This window comes from Podarcis cretensis (assembly GCF_951804945.1).
Source record: "Podarcis cretensis genome assembly, chromosome: 7".
Classification (NCBI taxonomy): Eukaryota; Metazoa; Chordata; class Lepidosauria; order Squamata; family Lacertidae; genus Podarcis; species Podarcis cretensis.
The window spans coordinates 55296181-55316165 of NC_137176.1; the positions used below are offsets into that span (position 1 = coordinate 55296181).

Here is a 19985-nt window from a genome sequence, read left to right on the forward strand (position 1 = left end):
GTTGACATAGCAGACGACACAGCGATTTCTCCAAAGCAGCTCTTTATTTTGTAAGCTGGAACAGAACTAAGCTGAGGAGCTCAGTCAGCCTGCTTATATAGAGCTCCAGAACAATGTAACTGTTGCCATTTTCTAAAACTATCCAATCACTGAACATCACTTTTCGATCCTTCATTTGCATAACTATCTACAGTATCCCCCTGCTGGCCCAGGGTGAGAACTTCAGTACATAACAGAAATGTTGACTTGCAAGCTGTTGAGTCCCTTCCAGGCTCTGTTCTACTTCATCGCCAGACATTCCTGAGAATATGAGGGAGCTCTGTTTGCTTCAGTGTTGAGGAAGGCACTTGAGAGTGTTGAGGATAACACTTAAGAGCCAAGTTGCCAAGTGCCTACCTTATTTCACGATTCTATAACAAGATTTCGACAGAGGTGGTGAGCATGCCAACTTGAAAATTCCTGAGAGTATTCAGGAATCCACCAGATGCCATAAGTCTCTGGGAACAGACCACCTTAATGGATCCCCCCGCCTTATAGAGGGGCACTGCATCATCACTTCAAATTTCACCATCAAATTATCCATCTCAGACAATGGGCTCAGCACAAACCTCCCTACCAATGAATCTCTATCTTCCTACAAGAACCCCTCCTCATTAGAATCGTTGGTTGAACTGACCCAAGCAGGATGATTAAGATCTGTGTGGAGATAAACTTTAACCAAAAGTATGCTTTATGGAGATCGAGAAGCAATAAGAGCTTTTGGAATGGCGCAGCAATTAATTCGGAGTCGCCATCTTGCCAAAGGATAAAAAAAAAAAATCCACGCAGGATTACAAACTGTTCTAACCAGCTTGCAGAGACTATCAGAGGTCACAAAGAGAAAGGAAAAATATGTGAAAATAACAACAAGAGATGTGGAAAAACAATAAGAAAGGACTGGATAGTACTGTGAACATCATAAGGTTAGATTTGTGGACATTAAAACAGCAGTAAGAAGCAAGAAGTTGATTGGATCTCCTTCGGAACTTGAAATATGGGTACCCCCAACAAAAATTTAAAATTCGGCTGTGTAATTTGGAATTTATGTAATTTGGTTTGATTTCATGTGATTGGTTGGTTAATAAAAAATTATTCTTAAAAAAAAAGAATCTCTATCTTCCCACTGCCTTGGAGAGACCTGAACTAGGGTATGTTCCATCTCATATTGGGCCTTTAATTTACTGAGATGGTCTCATGGTTGCCACAGAGGCCATGAAGTCTGAGCTGACCCAGGACATACAGGTTTTATGGTTTCTTCATCTCTATGAAGAAACTAAGCATTGTGAGGAAGACAGAGGGCTCAGTGACATAATGTATGGAGTCACACCCGTATTAGGATTCATATTTCAGAATAACATATTGTGTGGGCCGCATATAAAAATCTGATTATGAAAAAGACAATAAATTGGTAATTAAAGATTATGAGGAAATTAACCAATACCTTACGGGTTGGATCCAATACCATCAATTGCATGAAGTGTTCAGGACAGATAAGAAAAATGGTTTCTCAAACGAACCTTCATTATTAGAAAAAGTGTTATTATAAAACAAAACCAAGGTAATATCAAAAATGTATGATACATTATTGAAGTTGGAGGTCAAAGACGAACAGGTCAAGGAAGTAATGATCAAGTGTGCTTTAGATATTAGGAAAACCATTAACTTAACAGCATGGGAAAAACTATGGAGAAAGAACTGGAAATTTACAGCCTGTGAAGTATTGAGGGGAAACCTAATCAAGATGTTTTATAGATGGTACTTTAACACCTACCAAAATAGCTAAAATGTATAAGACAAAAACAAATCTGTGCTGGAGGTGTGGTAAAACAGAGGGGACACATACATAATTAGTAAAACAGAGGGGACACATACATGTTTAGTGGACCTGTGAAAAAATCAAAAGCTTCTGGAACACAATATATGACGAGCTTAAAAAAATGTTTAAGTATAACTTTATGAAAAATACAGAAGCTTTCTACTAGGGATAATGGACACAGGTATAGCAAGAAAAGATCAGAAACTATTCCTCTATGCCACAGGAGCAGCAATGATCCTAATTGCTAAAAACTGGAAAAAAGACACAAAAAAAGAATGGCAAGACAAACTGTTAGAGTATATTGAACTGGCTAGATTAACAGAGGCAATTAAAGATCACACCAGAAAAGAGTTTCAAAAAGCAGGGGGAAATGCAGAGAATACTTCACAAAACAGTGCCCTAAAATACATACCTGGACTTGTTTCGATTAATGTCTGCAGAAGACTTTGTGGATATTTAAGTTATAATTAGAAAAATCTTAATAATTATTCATAAAGGAAACAGTTTATAAGAAGTAAATAAGGAGGCCAGATACAGGATAAAGGAAGTCTTTTGTTTCGTTGTTTATATTGTTGTATGTTATGCTTACTGTATGTTATGTTCACATTTAGTGAGGGTGGATTGTGTATTGGGGGGTGGGGGGTTTATGTTATGTTGTAAATAAAATTCCAATAATTATTATTTGTTAAGGTAGGATTTCTGACAAGTGTGTCACCTCCCTTTCCTGGTAGCTTCTCTCCCTTCAAGTAACGTACAAGCAGTGCCGGATTTACAATATTGAATCCTAGTGCCTAAGTAAAAGCTCTTCCATTGGCACTTGTCTCTTTAATTCTACAGCAGCCTGCGTATGTGGATTTCATCAACACCTTCTGTGTTTGAATACTGAATCTCAAGTAATCATCCTCAGTAATCTATCCTACTCCAATAAACTGAAAGCTTAGAACTATAACAGTCAAGCTTGCAAAAATCTACCATTTGCCCGATAATAAATGTTGGAAATGTAAAGAAACTGAAGGAACTTTCTTTCACCTTTGGTGGACGTGCCCAAGGATCAAGGCGTACTGGGAAATGATTTATAACAAACTGAAAAAGGTATTTAAGTATACCTTCTTGAAGAAACCAGAGGCCTTTCTCCTGGGTATGGTCGGCCAATTGGTGCCAAAGAAGGACGGAACATTTTTTATGTATGCTACAGCAGCAGCAAGAATACTTATTGCAAAGCACTGGAAGACGCAAGATCTACCCACCTTGGAAGAATGGCAGATGCAACTAATAGACTATATGGAACTGGCAGAAATGACCGGCAGAATCCGAGATCAAGGAGAAGAGCAGGTGGAAGAGGACTGGAAGAAGTTTAAAGCGTATTTACAAAAGCATTGTAAAATTTATGAATGCTGAAGGCATTGAAAATGAAAGAAAGGGGTTCTAGTAACTAAGATAAATAAGAGTACAAAGGGAGGGATAAAGGATGAAAATGAATAATGCATGAGCTTGCTGAAATAATTTTTAAAGTGGAATACAAGAAAGGAAGGCGGGTGGAAGTAAAGAAAATAAGGTTTTGAAGGTTATTAAATTGAAAAAGAGTTTTTTTTATTTTCTTTCCATTTTTTATGTTAAATCTTTTTTATGTTTTCTTTTTTATTCCCTGTCTTGTTTGCATTTTTGATGTTTGTTGTGTGTTGTTTTTGTGATCTTTGTTGACTGTTAATTCTCTGTAAAACTTAATAAAATATCATTTTTTAAATAAATAGAACTATAACACATTCTTTTGAAAAGCAGGTTTCTCTTTTTCCTACTTATCCTGCTCCAATAAACTTGACCAACCACTTGCTGGACCAGGGGTTGTGCTCCCTAGTCCCCAACCCAGATAAATAAGAGACCAGTAAAATTGGTTTGGATCAAAACAGGTCACAACTTTATTAAATACAGATGAAAGAGGTTTGGCTTGGGCATGGGGCAATCAAAATATTTCTAGCCCACCCGCCAGAAGTGACGCATAGGTCAATCCAGATGGGGGTTCCTAAGAATTACATCAAATAGGGTGAGCCCCACAGGGACCGCTGTCTGGGGGAGTGCCTTCAGTCCTGGCCCCGCCTGGGGATGCAGATATAACCACTCCCCCCAGGCCCTATTAATGGGATACACCAGTGTTTGGAGGGGCAGGCGAAGACAACGGATTGCCCCAATGCCCAGGAGAGGCGGGTCACCTGTGGGCCGGGACCGCCCCTGGCCTCAGAGAAGATAAAGGCCAGTCAGCCCAGTCCCAGGTTGTGGGAGCAACGACGTTGGAAACCTGTTTCTGCCAGCACCCAGACCTGTTTTTCCAGAGTTCCCAACCACGCCTGGCTTCTTGCTTTGGACCCCACTTCGCCCATGGTGGACAGTCTCCAGACCCTCGTCCCAGGACCGGACTCTGACCACGCCTCACGGTAACCCCCCCCCCCCCAGGATCAGCACATCCAGCATGCATTTGTCAGTTGTCAGAGCAATGTTTGCATACACATATGATGGTCTGTTTTACTCTCTTTTCAAGAGGAGAGATATTCCTTGTAACAGAGAAGTAGTATTTTCCTGCATTAAGTGTGATTTGTCAACAGGGGAGAAATAATGTGATAGCTTCCCAGATCCCATTAATGGGATACACCAGTCTTTGGAGGGGCAGGCTAAGACAACGGATTGCCCCAATGCCCAACCGAGCAGACAGCTTGCCGAAAAACACGCACTAATACCTTCAATTATATCTGGCAACCAAATATTGTTTCCTGATAAGGAAAGATGCGCGCCATCCGGCCTAAACAGGGTCTCATCTGAGAATGTGATCTTGGGGTGGTACAGGTTGTGCAATGTCTGCAAGTCCTCGATTATAACCCATGTTAGATCAATACCCTTGTGTTGGCCCAAATCATATCCCCCCAAATGAATGAGCAAAGCATCCAGGGGCCCTTGGGACTCAATTCTTGCCAAGACTAAGAGCATAAATTCTTGCAGGTGTGGGCTGCTTAAATGGCCAGGGGGTGGACCTGAAGGAAGCCTTTCTGCTCCATCAGCACTGCCCCCTGGCACAGCCCAAGTCCCAGCCTGCATCCACATTCACCAAAGCAGGGTGCATGCCAGGATCCGGCTCCTGATAAGCCCCCACCACCTATCAGAAAGGGCACCAAATGCATGGTTCCCTCTTTGGGGCCCCAGTGGATCCTCTACCGTCCTGCAATGCTGCCACACCAAAAGGGGTGAATGGACGTGTGCTCCAGGCATTATCTGAGATCTCCAATACCATCCGTTTGATAGTTGGAATTAAATTATGCTGTGCTGATTTTACTACAGACAGCTCGTCAAGAAATTTGAAGCATTGCCCCTATTAAATCTCCAGCAGCTAGATGCCATAGACAGCCCTTTCCTAAACAAACGTAGTCGAGTACAGTAAATTCTAAATAATTTTTTTTGTTGTATGACTCTTAGTCTAAGGTCCAGAGACCCCCATGTTGTAGAACTTAGCACAGGTTCTCATTGCTTGGCCAAGATTGACATCCCTAATTCATTATTCTGCTCCTCTCTTAATATTTGCCTATCAAACCGGTATGCTTATAATAAACACTTGTATAAGGTTATAGTGGTTTGTTTGTTTTTTGTTACATGTGAGTTGATCAGCTGTTTTAATAATTCTGGAACCTCTGAGGCTGTAAAAGCTGTTGGTCCATAGATGGTAGCTATGGAGTTTTATGCCAGTGTCAGTTGAGTAGGTTCTCTTTCTGTATATTTATTGGTTTACATTGATGATGAGAGAAGATTGGGGGCAGGCCGTGTTTATTTACCTTTTATTGCCTCTGATGAACTGTAGTGAGATTTGTTTGAAGTTGCGGAAGGGTGTGTGTGAAATATTAGGTCAAGTTAGCCATATTGAGCTGAATGCTGTTGGTACATCCCTGCTATCGCTGTTGTCAGTTTGAGCTGTGCGTGTAACAAAAGGGAGCCATACCAGAGTGAAGGTGTCCTCTTTTTTTTGTCTTCATGTCAGTTTTAGTTTGTCGGTTAATTTTTCAGTGTCATAACTATGATGTTTCTGGCTGCTGAGAGTAGGTGGGTTATAGGCTCTTTGTGGTGTAAGTGAACATTATTGTTTTGGAAAATAGGGCCAATTCTGGAGTGGGTTCCAAGACCTCCTTAGTTATGTTACATATGTTTTTGTACGACTGCTGTCCAAAAGGGTTGGATTCGGGAACATTCCCACCACATGTGAAGGTATGTGCCTGTAGAGGTACAGCCTCTTCAGCATTTTGATAAGGTTCCTGGATGTATTAACACCAATTTCCTCAGGGTCAGATGGCATCTATAGATAAGTTTCAAAGTGAGTTCTCCTCTTTTGGCTGAGGTGGATTTAAAGGGAGGTTTGGACCAAATTGTAGTCCATTGGGTAGAGTTTATTTCGTAACCTATGTCATGTTCCCATTGTTTTTTAATTGTGTCAAGTGAGATTGCGGGGTTGTGAAGTAGTATTTTGTATATTGCAGATACCACCCCCCTACCATGTCCCTCTGCTGACAAAAGAAGGCTTTGTTGTTGTTTAGGAATGTGTGCAGTTGATGGTGCGTTAGCCAGGATACTTAAATGCCTCCTAATTTATCCTGCAATTCCTGTGTTGATATGGGTTTATTGTTTTTGTAGAAGTCTGCAAGACAGTATAGGCCTTTGGTTTGCCACGTTTCTATGTGAAAGGTTTGGGCTGCATGACTGATAATGGATAATGAGACAAGGGGATTAGTGGGGATGGGGTTGGTGGCAATGTGCCTACTTTTTCTTTACAGGCCTTAAGCATGGATAGTGTGAATCCCCCTTCAATGAAGGAACCTCAACTCAAGCAGCTGTGATAGGTGGCCATCCAACCTCTCCCATAAGGCAGCCAGTTTGAATCTTCCCCCTCAGTTTACCCCATTTCTCCCTTTTGTGGCACAAAAGCGAGAAACTCATGTCTGGGAGAGGGAAGGCAATCCTGCTTTCTGCCTGCCATAGCGCTCTCTCTCACTCAGTCTCTCTCTCACACACACAAAAGTGGAGACGGAGCAGGACAATATTTTATTTCCTACTTTTAAGTAAATAACTGTTGATTCTTTTTATGGCTGTGGCTGCAGGAGGCAGAGGGGACTTAAGAAGGGCTGTGTAGAGGAGCGAGCAGCATGTGCTTTAAAATCACAGGCAGCAGGTCCTCCCCAGCAATTGCCTCTAGCCCCTTGCAGTGGCTGAACTGTGGAGGGGAGGGTGTGGGCAGGAGGAGTGATCAGGAGGAAGGGAGGAGAGAGCCCATTTGTGAAGGAAGGAAGCTGCAGGCAGGCAGGCAGGCAGGCAGGCGAGTACCTTCTCAGGCTCCTTCTGGTGATATGTCACAAGCTCAAAATGGTCATCAGGATATGCTCTTCAAACTGGTTTCTAAAGTGAGGCATCTGATCAAGGCCTGTATTTTAAAAATGAGCTTAAAGATGTTTTTATGCCTGGCAGATGGACATCTGCCTAGGTACTTTGGCAAGAATGTTTATCTTCCTAAATAGCCCCCCCCCCCTTGATTTATAGCAGAAGACAAAGTTCTCAAAGTTGTAAAAAGGGAATTACAGGCTGAGAGCAAAGGTTACTAGGTTACTGACCCTACAGAATACAATCACCTGCAAAAACACAATTAAAATTGGTAAATAGTAAGTTAATACCATGTGCCTCCTAAGGTTAAAGGGCAAATGGGAAAAGCAGCTGGCCAGAAAAGGGGTGGGTGTAAACTGAAGAAGTTTATTTTGAGGCTGTAAACTGTTCCTTCCTTTTTACTTTGAGAAGGTTTATTCTTCTAAAAAGCTATCTATGTTAATGTATGAAATATATTGGCTTAAATGTAACTATGCAAAGGATTTAGAAAGTAAGAAATGTTAGATCCTTATGTTAGATTCTTATTTCATTGATGGTGTGTGAGAATGTGAACCCAAAATCTCTGACATCTGTTTAAGATAAAAATTTAAAACCATTAACCATCTGTTTTGGAGGGCAATAGGGCAAGGAGAGCAAGAGGTGAGCTGGTAATTAAGGTTCCTTATTGAGGCAAATGTAAGATATAGGACTACTTATTTGCCATTTATAAATATAGCTCTTTGTTTCCCATAAAAGGCAATAGGAAATGGGTGTATCTTTTATGATTGGTTCTAGCAAACAGCCAATAGGAATTTCAACCAGGCTGATTGGACAGAGGCAGCCAAAGGAGGAGCAAGGGGGCTGAGCTGAGGAAGTGCTGACCATCAGGGCTGGAAAGGGCAGAGCTTTGGTAACCAATACCACTGTGTCTCTCATTTATTTGTCTGACAAATAAATTATTATTTTAATTTCTCTATTGCTGCGTTGAATATTTCATTCCAGCTAAGTGTTAACCACAAGCAGGGTGCTACAAAAGATTTATTGATATATTGCGCAACCCTACCTACCCCACATACAAACTGTTCAGCCATGTCTGCCACCTGCTCTTTCTCTAGCACCCCACTCCATCTCAGATTCTGATCCCAATTTCAGTAATCCTCAGGTTTAAGATGTAAGTCTGGGACAGTTTTCTTTAGCTGTATAACTGCACGTGGATTGCCAAGACTCAGATTCAAAGCTGAGTTGGCTGTTTTTGTTAGATCAGTCACTTTTTTCACCAAGCCTGGCTATATTTTTATGTTCTCTACTTTTCTTGCTATTTGTTTATGAAGACTTGCTTTATAGGGCTCAGATCATGGAGCACCCTTTTATAAACATGAAAGAAGTGCCACTGTTTTAATACAGGTGATTTATAGACATTACTCTTTCACGTGTAATATTATTTCATGTTTCAGTTAAACACTCGCCTTCCCGTTATACTCTTTGATTCTGCTTCTACTAATGCAAGTTCCCCCAAAAAGGGGATTCTGGGAGTATTGCAGGATAGGGCAGGAAAGCACCTGTACCTCTTCCAAACACAGGACCTTCTGCACACACAGCAGGTGCTGAGCTACTGAGCTAGGGACCCTTCCAAATAATTCATATACAATCCAGCACAATTCTATGCATGTTAACTTAGCTTTAATTACATAATTATTAATTTTTCCTATTACAAACATATGGTTTGTTTTATATGGACTAGTTGGCTTTGTCATGCTTATCAAATCGTTCTAAAAAAGCTCTTAATATATTTCCTGGCCTTTTTTGGTGCCTATCCCGAAGATTTTCAAGTGCAGTCTTTGCCTGTTGAAAGAAAAACAAAATAGATATTCACAGTTACAGTATTAATATCAGTGAGGAAAAAGCAAAAGGCATCAGAATCTGTGGCATCCAGAATCTCCTTCTTTCCAGCAAAAATGTAAATGTAAGCAACTGAATTTATTTTGAGGGACGATGCTGCAAATATAAATCCAGTCATTTGTATTCAGAGATGTGTTGCATGAGAGGCCTTGTGTATCAACACTCAAGAGCGGCTTTTTAGGCATGGAGGGTTGAGCAAGAGGAGCCAGGGCCAGCAAACTCTACAATACAACCGCTCATATCTCTGTGAATCCAGCCCATTGTATTCATGTTTACCCTGGTTTTCTCGTTTAGGAAGGCCCCAAAATTGTTGAGCTTCTTTTAGACAGTCCTAACCAACATCACTCTTTAAGAATGATTTATTGTCACACTATAATGTAATACCAGAGTTTACCATAAAGATGGCACCTGTGTTTAAAATTGTCTTCTGTGAAACAGCATCCCATTTAGGAGATTGATGATGCACAAGCAATAGCTAACGAAAAATGTGTTGGAGATTCATTGGGTTGGTAGCTCATTGGATTGGAATCATGGCTGTTAAAGAGAGCGGTATCCAACAGTGCAGTTTGGCTCATGCAACACACATCCGCGTGTACAATGAATTGTCTTCCTCTTCAGCCTTCTCACCACCCTCAAAAATTGGCACTGGGGTGACTTAGAGGGACCCTCTATAATGGGGGAGAAAAAGTTCCATTGTGTGAGCAGATCTCTCTTTGTGCTGTACTAGATAAAATGCATAGTTTCTTCCATTTAATTAGTCTGAACAAGTTAAGAAGAGGGAAACTGAGCAAGGATAATGTATATAATGAACCCTATCTCTGGTCATATAGAATGAGGAAGTGAATACAGTGGAACCTTGGGTTGCGAACGTGATCCGTGTGGGAGGCACATTCGCAACCCGCAACATTTGCAACCTGCAGCGCCGCATCTGTGCATGCACAGGTCGCGATTCGGCATTTCTGCGCATGTGCAAAGCGCGAACTTCCTGGTTTGGCATGGTACACAACCCGAAAACGTGTAACCTGAAGCGTCTGTAACCCGGGGTACCACTATACGCAGAGTACAATTTAGAACTGAAAGAGAGAGAAACCAACAGGGAAAAAATATTCTGCTTCTTTACTTCCAAGTGTAGGGTTCACTTACTTTTTCAGCCAGCTCTGTGGCAGTTATATTTGGATCATATGGGATGGGTTCTCCAACATATGTCCTCAGTTTCACTGGGAACCCTCCATAAGTGGGAAGGAATATACATCGAGTTTTCTCATACAGCCATTTTGTCAGACCTGTGTATGAAATGGAAGAAGATTAGGAAAGAATTTCAAATTAGTTGGCATTCTGAGTGTTTAGCAGTTACAATCCATACATCACAGCGTGGAAGAGTTAAATAATATAAGTGCTTGGGGAAAGAGATTCAAGATATTCAGTCAGCTCTTCTCATACTTTGCAATCAGGGTCATAGGTTGTGCAATAGACTGCAGAATATGGTTTGTTTCCTGCTCAGTCCCCCTCCATGTTAGGGTTGCTACCACATTTATCTATTGTAGCTTTATTTTAAATTTAATGGGAAACTAAGCAAGGACATGTTCACTCAGTTCTGAGGCAGGCAGCACAGCTTTTTGCAGATAAGTGTACATGGAATAAACTCTACTAGTAGGTAATAAATAGATATTCTTTTTTAAAAAAATACTAAAATGTTTATTCCCTGATATCAGAGCTCTTGGTCAACCAAGGAACATAGGATATTTAGCTCACTTGTCTTTCCAATGGTCCTGTATGCTTCACACATGTTTTGGGTAAATATAGGGATGATGGGCTAAAAGATAAAAGATGGAATAACAATGAAAAGAAAGGCAAGAACTGGAAAACTACTTCCCCCCAACCGTCCTGCCTTTATTTTTCTTAAAGACTAGGAAGAATGCTTCACATTTGGTATTATAATGACAGGCAACTCATAAATTATTTAATTGGCTTCAATTCAAATATCTCAGATGAAGAAACTTCACAAGCTGTTCCCCAGATTTTCAGGAATTGAAGAGAAAAAAGAAAGAAAAGCTGTTTTTCTTTCTAAATGCCATTGATTTGTGGCTCTCCAGATAATCATTTGACACCAAAACAGGATGTCTGCCATTCTTGGCTATTTAGGATGCTAGATCAAGGATTTTAACACATTACGTCATACGTCATTTCCAGGATAATCTTGAGGTCAATGCAAATTGCCCATAGGTCACTCACCACTTTCGCCTCCAAAGCTATCCGAGCGAAACCTCTGCGGTTACCCCACATTAAGCTGTAATCATTACTAAAGTATGCTTCTCTAGCTCCACCAGGTATAATGCCCAATAAATAGCCTTTCTTCAGAATTTCCACACATTCAGCATTCGTGAAATCTCTCAAGAAGACAACATCACACATCATCTTCATCCCTAAAAAAATAAACCCCAAACAGAAAAATGCACTTTATATAACTCTTATTTAGGAAATAGTGTGAATACTATACAAGTGTCATTATTCAAATGATATTGCACTATTATGGATCACAAGTACAGCTCTCTGCAAATCTTCTTCAACCATGATTTCATGAAAGGTGACCTTTATGCTAGTTCCTCTTTTGCTCACATGTTCTTGGAGTAATCTTTTTCTGGTAAGCAATAGAGTGAGACTGAGTGCAATTTCTCCTATTGGTGGTATTTTATTTTCTGTTGCTTTTTACCTGCTTGCCTGATGCACTGTTTTATATTTAATCACTTTGTTTTATGTCATATTTTATACATTTTTATCTAAAAAGGCATGATTTGAATTTAAATCATTTACCTGGTGTCCAATACAACATGTGATCAATTACTGAATGGCAGTGTAACCCTGTCTTTTTATAAAGTTTAGTCAGAAATAATATATAGTTGATAGGAAAAGGTGGATGGTAGAGAATAATAATCCCTGGACCTTTAGGGAGACGTTCCATGTCCATAACTTCATAACCTGAAAATAATACAAAGTTTAACAAATAAATATTGCTTTAATGAAACTAAATACGATATCACCATCTTTTAGTGGAGGAAAACAATGTGGTTCAGAAAAACTAAAGGTCAGGTAAAAAGCTCTGCTATATGCTCAAGCATTGTGGGTGCTAGGTTGTCATCCACAGGAAACAGAGCTTACTCTGGTGGTCGCAGAATTAAAGAAGGGGGACACCTACTCTCCTGAAATGTTCTTTCCTTGCTTACGTTTGGGCATAGGTGGAATCATTTTTTGCCCAGCCTTTGAGACACCTCAGGTTAAGAACTTAATTTGTTCCGGAGGTCTGTTTTTAACCTGAAACCGTTCTTAACCTGAGGTACCACTTTAGCTAATGGGGACTCCCGCTGCTGCTGCCGCCGCCGCCCCGCGATTTCTGTTCTCATCCTGAAGCAAAGTTCTTAACCCGAGGTACTATTTTGCTGCTTCTTCTTCCTCCTCCATCACTGCTGCTTCCCGTGGTTGCAGGGGAATCCTCCTGGAGGTGCTTTGGCATGGCTCTTACAATGGTCAAATTGCCTCGGCTCTGGCATGACTGCAGCGAGGGAAGCAGCAGAGATTTTGGAGTCGAAAGCGGCAAAGGTGCAGGGGGAGTGAGTGGGGGATGGGCAAGTGGCAGCAAGATGGTGGCAGGGGGAAAATAGGTGGCAGTACAACATACCGATGATGCGTACCGACAGGAAAAAAGCACTGGGTGTAAGCAACATTCTCCCAAGTTTCTTTTGGAGACGAGGCATGCTTTAAATGTGATTAAATGTATGGTGTTTATGCAGTCACCAATTGACCCTTTCTTCTGTGATATGTCTTAATTTCATACCTCATAAAAAGTTTTGTATTTCTTTATGATTGCTTATTACATAAATAAATATTGATGGCTTTGTTTTGATCCTTATGAAGCCAAACCAAACTTGTAGCTGTTGTGACCCCAAGGTGGGTTCAGAGCTACACTCCTGATGCACTGTGGCAACTATTGTTCCAGTGCTTGAAGCCTGAAATTTGATGCTCAGTACTATGAAAGTATAGTGGCTCATAAGATGGAATAATTGGTATGAAAGAAACCTTTACTCACCATGCCATATCTTTCCATACGTATCTACAACTTTAGCCATAACTTGCTTTGGCTTGTCCCAAAATTTGCTATAAAAATCATTTTCTTGGTGGTTATTCATCTTCTTGTAAATATATAACAATAGTGAGGCACAAGAGGAAAAAAACCAGAAAACCAATATTTCTGAATAAAACAACATCGGAAGCACAAAAAAACACAGAGGGTGAACCACCGAGGTCAGGTAGTCTTCTAAATAAGGAAAACTAATCCAGTTTCCCAGCATTTGAGTAAACCAGCTCATTATTTCCTGATCTGAAGCATCAAGTGTATGCCAATGAAAGAAAGAAATCAAGTGGAATTTTCCACAGTCGTAATGGTTTTCCCCCCCACCATTTACCTGGAAAACAGAAAATGCAGTACATTAGTTTGAATTGCCACCCCAGAGACATTAATGAAATCTCATGCTATTTACTATTTTTCTAGTTTTCCCATTATAACTTGCCAAGTAGACATATTGTTTTTTCAACATTCATTGCTGGGATGTACAATACAGAGGTACCTCTACTTACGTGCCCCTCTTGTTACGTATCCTTCGGGATATGCACCCAGCAAGCACAGAAGTATATTTCTGGGTCTCGCCACACACACATGCGCAGAAGTGCTCTGTTGCACGACGCGCATGCATAGAACAGGCATCTCCGGTTGGGATCCAACCAGAGCCCCGGAACGGATCCCATCCGCAACTGGAGGTACCACTGTATTAGTAATGTATGATTCATCATATTTCAATCAGAATGTAGTTCTGGCACCTCTCAGGTGGGCGCCATTGTGGGCAGATGCTCCTTCCACCTGTGTAGGGATATTGCGGAGTGGGGAGTGGGGTCCGGAAGGAGCACACTTCCCCGCCAGCAGGCAGCCACAGTCTGCCTGCACGTGTGACCCTGGGGGGCGGGGTACAACCCCCCCCCCCTCAGACAAGCCACAGTTGTCTGGTACATCGTTCCCTCTGTCTGACCTTTTGCGGTCTCAGTAGTCGGCGGTGTCCTGTCTGTAACCTTTGTCCCTGAGACCTTTTGTCTCCTTCGTCATACACTGTGCAAGGGGAAAATGACGCGGTGGAAACAGGTGCCAAAATAACTTTGTACCACCCCACGATCTCGGGACGGGACATGTGTAAAGGTCACAGCCCAAAATGTATCTGCCTAGCTTGCATATTTGTCTCAATAAAAGGAGGCTCCACAGGCTGGTCAGCAGCTCGCTTCAGCCCACCTGTGCGCAGCTCACATGATGATCAACACCTGTCTTGTGTCTTCACTTCACACCTGCTTCTTGTCTTTATGTACTTCTGAGAAGCCCCAAATGAACATTTCAAGTCAAAACAGTGTATTCGAGTCTACCCCTTTTTTAGATCTATGACTCCACCCCTGGCCGTTCCTAGCCACAATTTGTCAAGCTACATGGAGGAGCCAATTCGTATATCCTTTTCACGTGTACTGGTGGTGGGCTTTAAGCATTCTAGTGAAGCCTCTACCATTGCACTCATGTGCGTTTATGCAAGGCCCTTCTGAGCTGCTCTTGTCATCTGCCTGAATCTAAGAAAACGAGGGAAGGTGGGGGCGCACCAGAACCATGGAGAACTGGCATCTGTTCAGGGTTGCCCTGAGTCGCCCAGTGTTACTGTAACAACTTCATGGTTGGGTTCTTTTTTGGGAAAGAATACTAGTCACAAAGCAAGCTGGTTTCATTCAACTGCTGTTCCATTTCTCCCGGGTAAATTGCTCTCTTTCCTGCTATTTTCTATGGAGGCTTTATACATATGTATTGTCCTCTTTTTGTCATCATTATAAGATTTAAAACCAATTGCCTTCTATGTGTGATCACAGATGTCTGGAGGTAGCCCTGTTAGATTTTGGCAGCAAAAATTAAAAAATGAGTGTTGTGACACCTTAGAGATAAAGTTAATGGCTGCAAAACAAACCCCGTCTACTCAGAAGTGAGCACCACTGAATTTATGAGGATTCCCATCTCTGTGTTGGAAACCCTGCACATTAGTAAAGCAGCTCCCTTCACACTAGAGTCTTGCTGTTCAAATGGAATGCCCAGTTAAGGTTCAAATATATTTATGACCAGATTACCCTATGTCTAAATAGCCAGTTGAGTAAAAATATGTGGCATTATATTACTTCAGAGTTGTGTATTTCTTCCTTTTTTAAAATATATATATATATAATTGTTATTAACTGGCCAATCAAATCAAATCAAATCAAATCACATAAATTCTGAATTAAAAAGCCAAATTTTAAATTTTGTTGAGGGGACCCATATTTCAAGATCCGAAGGGGGATTCTGATCATCTTCTTGCTATTGCATTAATGTCCAAATCAGTCCAAACAAAGTTCATAATTCTATCCAGTCTTATCTTGCTGTTTCCACATCACCTCTTGTTCATATATTTTCTCTTTTTTCTTTATGATCTCTTCTGATAGTCTCCTTAAGCCGATAAACACCAATAATAATCCTGTGTGAATTTTTCCGTTCTTCCAATCCTTGAATCAAGATGGTTTCCATATATCATCGCCTTCATAGATAACAGCGCTCTTTCCATCATTAATTACAGAACTGTCGTGCTTAAGTCCCACTGAGGAGTTTCACCCACAATATGAAAACACTCTATTTCTCTATTTCTCCTCTCAGACCTAAATCCTCCGACAGAACTTCCCAATATGGCGATGGCACTTTTAACTGCGTCATTCCAAAGCCCTTATACATTCCACGCTCTTCTCAAAACATGCTTTGGTTCGAAAGTTTATCTCCACACAGCCTTAAATCCACAGCTTAAGTCCTTAAAATGACATTTCTGACTTGTGGGGGGGGGTTCTTGTTTAATCACATATAAGAAAGAAAGTAAGGTTTTTTCCCCCTCCCCCATCAGTCCCTTTGCCATACCGAGTCTTGGCGTATCTTCTCGTGATTTATACTTGCTCCTTCGACTCTTCTTGTTTTATCAGAGATCTCTTCTGTTAGCAGTCTTTACTCCCCCTTCTTCCTTGAAATATGTGCATTCGCTTCATCCAAATTGTTTCTTTTGAAGTTCTTGCAGCTAGTGGCGCAGATCAGAGACGGTGTCCAGGAGCGCCAAAATCCCACAGGAGGGCATTGTGCCTAGTGCCTCCATCCCCACAAATTCGGGGGTGGTATAGGGCACAGCAGGCAAGGGCAGTCCCACCCCAGAATCCTGGGGGGGGGTTAAGGAGGCTATTTACTCCCATCACAGCCTCCAAATTACCTCATGTGGGTCGGAGAGATGTTATTGTCAGCCATCTTCTGATGCGCCCCCTAGTGGCCCCGAGTTGTGTATTTCTTCTGCAGATCTGTGTACAAACAGGTTCCCCTATGTAGCGCCCCCTCCCCATTTGTGGACCTTAAGGAAAGAAGCTTGCAGGGAGTTATACCAGATGATCCTCAGGGTTCCTTCCAACTCTGATTCTAAGAGGCATGGGTGGTGCTGTGGTCTAAACCACTGAGCCTCTTGGGTTTGCTGATCGGAAGGTCAGCAATTTGAATCCGCGCAACAGGGTGAGCGCCTGTTGCTCCGTCCCAGCTTCTGCCAACCTACAGTAGCAGTTTGAAAGCATACCAGTGCAAGTAGATAAGTAGTTACCACTGTGGCAGGAAGGTAAACAGTGTTTCCATGTTCTCTGACTTCCGTCACGGTATTCAATCACGCCAGAAGCAGTTTAGTCATGCTTGGCCATATGATCCAGAAAGCTGTCTATGAACAAACGCCAGCTCCCTCGGCCTGAAGCAAGATGAGTGCCGCACCCCATAGCCACCTTTGACTGGACTTATAACCATCCAGGGGCCATTTACCTTCTATGATTCTACTGGTATTAGAAGAATGATAAATTCCAGTTGTGACTAAAACAAAGTGTTTTATATTGCATATATTTAAGTCTGGGTTTGCTCTGCATCCAGTGCTCTCCTATTGCTGGTTTGGAGAGCTGTTTACTCATGACATTAGCCACCATCTATATGTGGCTAATGTCATGTTATTTCTTATGAAATACTGTATATTGGTTAGTTTTCCCCTAAACCAATTTCAGATAAACCCTGATTGAAAAAAGAACACCCTAGCTGTGTTTTAAGTTGACAGTTTGTAAACAGGCTAAAGTTTTCATACAAGTGGTTTTTACACACACACACACACACACACACATTCTGCTGACCCCTGTTCATGGACAGACAAATAACACAACTGCTAGCACATTTGCAAAGCTTAGCAGGGTCTGGTATGGTTTCCAGTTTGATGGGGGGAGGTCCATTGGGGTTCCTTCCAATGCTACAAATCTATGAAACACAAACTTTTAACTTACATTCCTGATGAGCCTAAATTTCCTTTACATCAGTTACCTCTCCATGGGACCAGCAGAAGTTCTCTTGTGGTTTTTTTCATAGGCTTTCACTCCTATTGTGATGCATCCCTTTGTGATTTTTATAGAGACTCTGATGGGTGTGACACCTATGAAGAAAACAAGCTTTTTGGAAATGATACAACATGGTTTTATTCCCATATGCAGTTAAACATGCTGCGCGAGGTAATAGAAAGCATTGCATAGTAGCATGGTGAATCACATAAAGCCTGTTCTTGGCAAAGGATAAAAGGTAGGAATTCTGACAACTATGTTGTCTCCCTTTGCTTATAGCTCCCTTCTGCCTTGAACAGAATGAACAAATCAAGGAACAAGCTACTTACACCATCCACCATCAAGAAAAATACAACATTGATACAAAAGTTGGGTGCCTGCCCCTCTCTCTGCTGAGGACTGGCAAGAGCCCATGGATCCCCAGGCACACACACAGGGCCTGTGTCCCTTTGGAGAATAGACAGTGGAGATTGTTGTACTTTAATAAATTTGGTTTATTCACCTATTTACAAATTCAGCCTGCATGGAGGAGGTCTAGATCTTACAGCATGGCTCACAGCAGTCCAGGGAACCTAATATGTGGGGTCAGAAACTGAGAGAAACCAAAAATTGACAGATTCAGCCATCCCTACTCTGTTTGCAGCATATACCTTTTCCAGTTGACCCAGCCTCAAGGTAAACAGGCAATGCTTCTTCCTTTGCACACTGAAAATGAGCTATCCCAGAATCCTCAAATGAAACGTGTAGGAAAAAGAGACATTTTAGCAATGTTATCCTTGTATCATCGTCTTCCAATCTCCCTTACTGGGCATTCAACCATAGTGTATTTCAGTCAGGATATTTGGAAAGGGAGGGGAAGATAAGTTGAATATGACCCAACCAATTATTTCTTCATCCGCCTCAATTTGTGTAATTTAAAAACCAACCAAAAAACACAAACAATTTTTGTTGGTTTTTAAACAAATACGAATACATTAACAATTACCATTAAACCCTTATCCAGCAGTACATCTAATAATGTTTGTTCTTTCCATTGACTTTAGACATAAGCTCACACATTCAGTGTTCAAACCTCTCCTCTGAGAAGATTGAGCAGCTGGTATAATCAGGCCTTGATTTTTGTCATTAACAGAGTTAAAGAAAGAGCTCCACATTTCTTGGAAAGTGTCTCTATTTGTTATGCCTTTAATTGCCCTCCTGTCTGGTGAGATGTTAAGACATCACTGTATCTCAGATATTATTTCCCCATATGTTCAGGGGAATTTATTCCATTGCTTGTCACGGCTAAAAATTGGCTGCTGTTTCTTTAATGCTAAAAGAACTAAGTCAGCATGAGTCAGCGGCCTACAATGACTCATGCAACCTTTCACCAAATTGTACCTGTATATATAGAGTGGTCAATGTTAGTGTTGGGTGTGGGTTGGTTGAAAGCTGGTTGCGTTTGGTGTGTGTAAAAGCTGTCAGTCATGGTTGGAGAAGAAGACTTTTTAAAAATAAAAGCAGCAATACTCTGAAAGAATACTCTTTCTCAAAGACTCTTTTGTGCCAGCTAAGGTCTGAGGACTAGGCAAAGGAGTAAAAAGGAGGTCAGGACCTTTTCTTTTTCAAACACTGACAGGTTATAGGCCCAGTGTTTCTGAGTGTGTGCATAGTGCAAAGCAACTGACAGCATCTGAGCAGGGAGCTGGTGAGTCCTGGTGGTGTATGGAGCCAGTGGCTGTGTGCTGGAGGAGTTGGTGGCAAGCTGTAACTGTCTGCAGAAATGCTGGAGGGGCTAGGATCTGAGGATCAGGAAAGCACTCAGTGGCAGCTACTGGAACAGTTTGGACTGCTAGAGGACCACAGTAGGCAACTCACAGAGTGGCTACACCAGTTGCAGAGGCAGGCGGGACCTGAGGGTCGACAGAGGCAGCAGCTAGAAGCTGGTGAGTGCCACCCAGGACCGTCCAGTTGGACTTTAAAGAGAGAGTCAGAAGAGATTGCTGGAGGCCTCACAGAAGGGGCTCAGCAAGCACCAGAGATGGCAGATTCCCAGTCTTCCCAAGTCATAAATCTTGGGGGAGGCATTGCTTTTGAACTTCTCTGAGAAAGCAACTGGCTGAGTTGGTTGATAAAAATGCAGCAGTTAAGAGATGGTTTGTGGGACAGTGTTGAAACTGAGGTTTTGAGCCGGGACTCTGCTGAGAAAAGACGGCTGAATGAAAGGGCTCATGCCCAAATTATGCTGTGTTTGAGCAACTCTGTTATTGCATGTAGCAAATGCCAGCACAGTGTTTGAGTGCTAGAATTAATTAAGGACAATGCATGTCAGAGAAACTGCTGGAACTATAATTTCTCTGTCCAGAAGGCCATTCAGGACTGTTAT

The 19985-nt window shown here is 41.7% G+C and overlaps 2 protein-coding genes and 1 long non-coding RNA gene across 3 annotated transcripts in view; 2 read left to right on the forward strand and 1 right to left on the reverse strand.

Annotated features, from left to right (window-relative positions):
- Nucleotides 1–19985, forward strand: part of LOC307219856 (DGAT1/2-independent enzyme synthesizing storage lipids-like) — a 75439-nt gene that overhangs the window by 25692 nt on the left and 29762 nt on the right. The gene's annotated exons all lie outside the window — the stretch shown is intronic.
- On the reverse strand, nucleotides 8896–13884 carry LOC307219867 (DGAT1/2-independent enzyme synthesizing storage lipids-like). The gene is made up of 6 exons (XM_079983387.1): nucleotides 13218–13884; nucleotides 11948–12112; nucleotides 11369–11559; nucleotides 10889–10949; nucleotides 10280–10419; nucleotides 8896–9079 (listed from the first exon to the last, which is right to left on the reverse strand). Exons 1-6 carry the CDS (start codon nucleotides 13495–13497, stop codon nucleotides 8975–8977), a joined length of 942 nt encoding a protein of 313 aa, XP_079839513.1. The 5' UTR covers nucleotides 13498–13884; the 3' UTR covers nucleotides 8896–8974.
- Nucleotides 14048–14491, forward strand: LOC307219889. The gene is made up of 2 exons (XR_013840642.1): nucleotides 14048–14131; nucleotides 14176–14491. It is a non-coding gene; the product is annotated as an uncharacterized lncRNA (long non-coding RNA).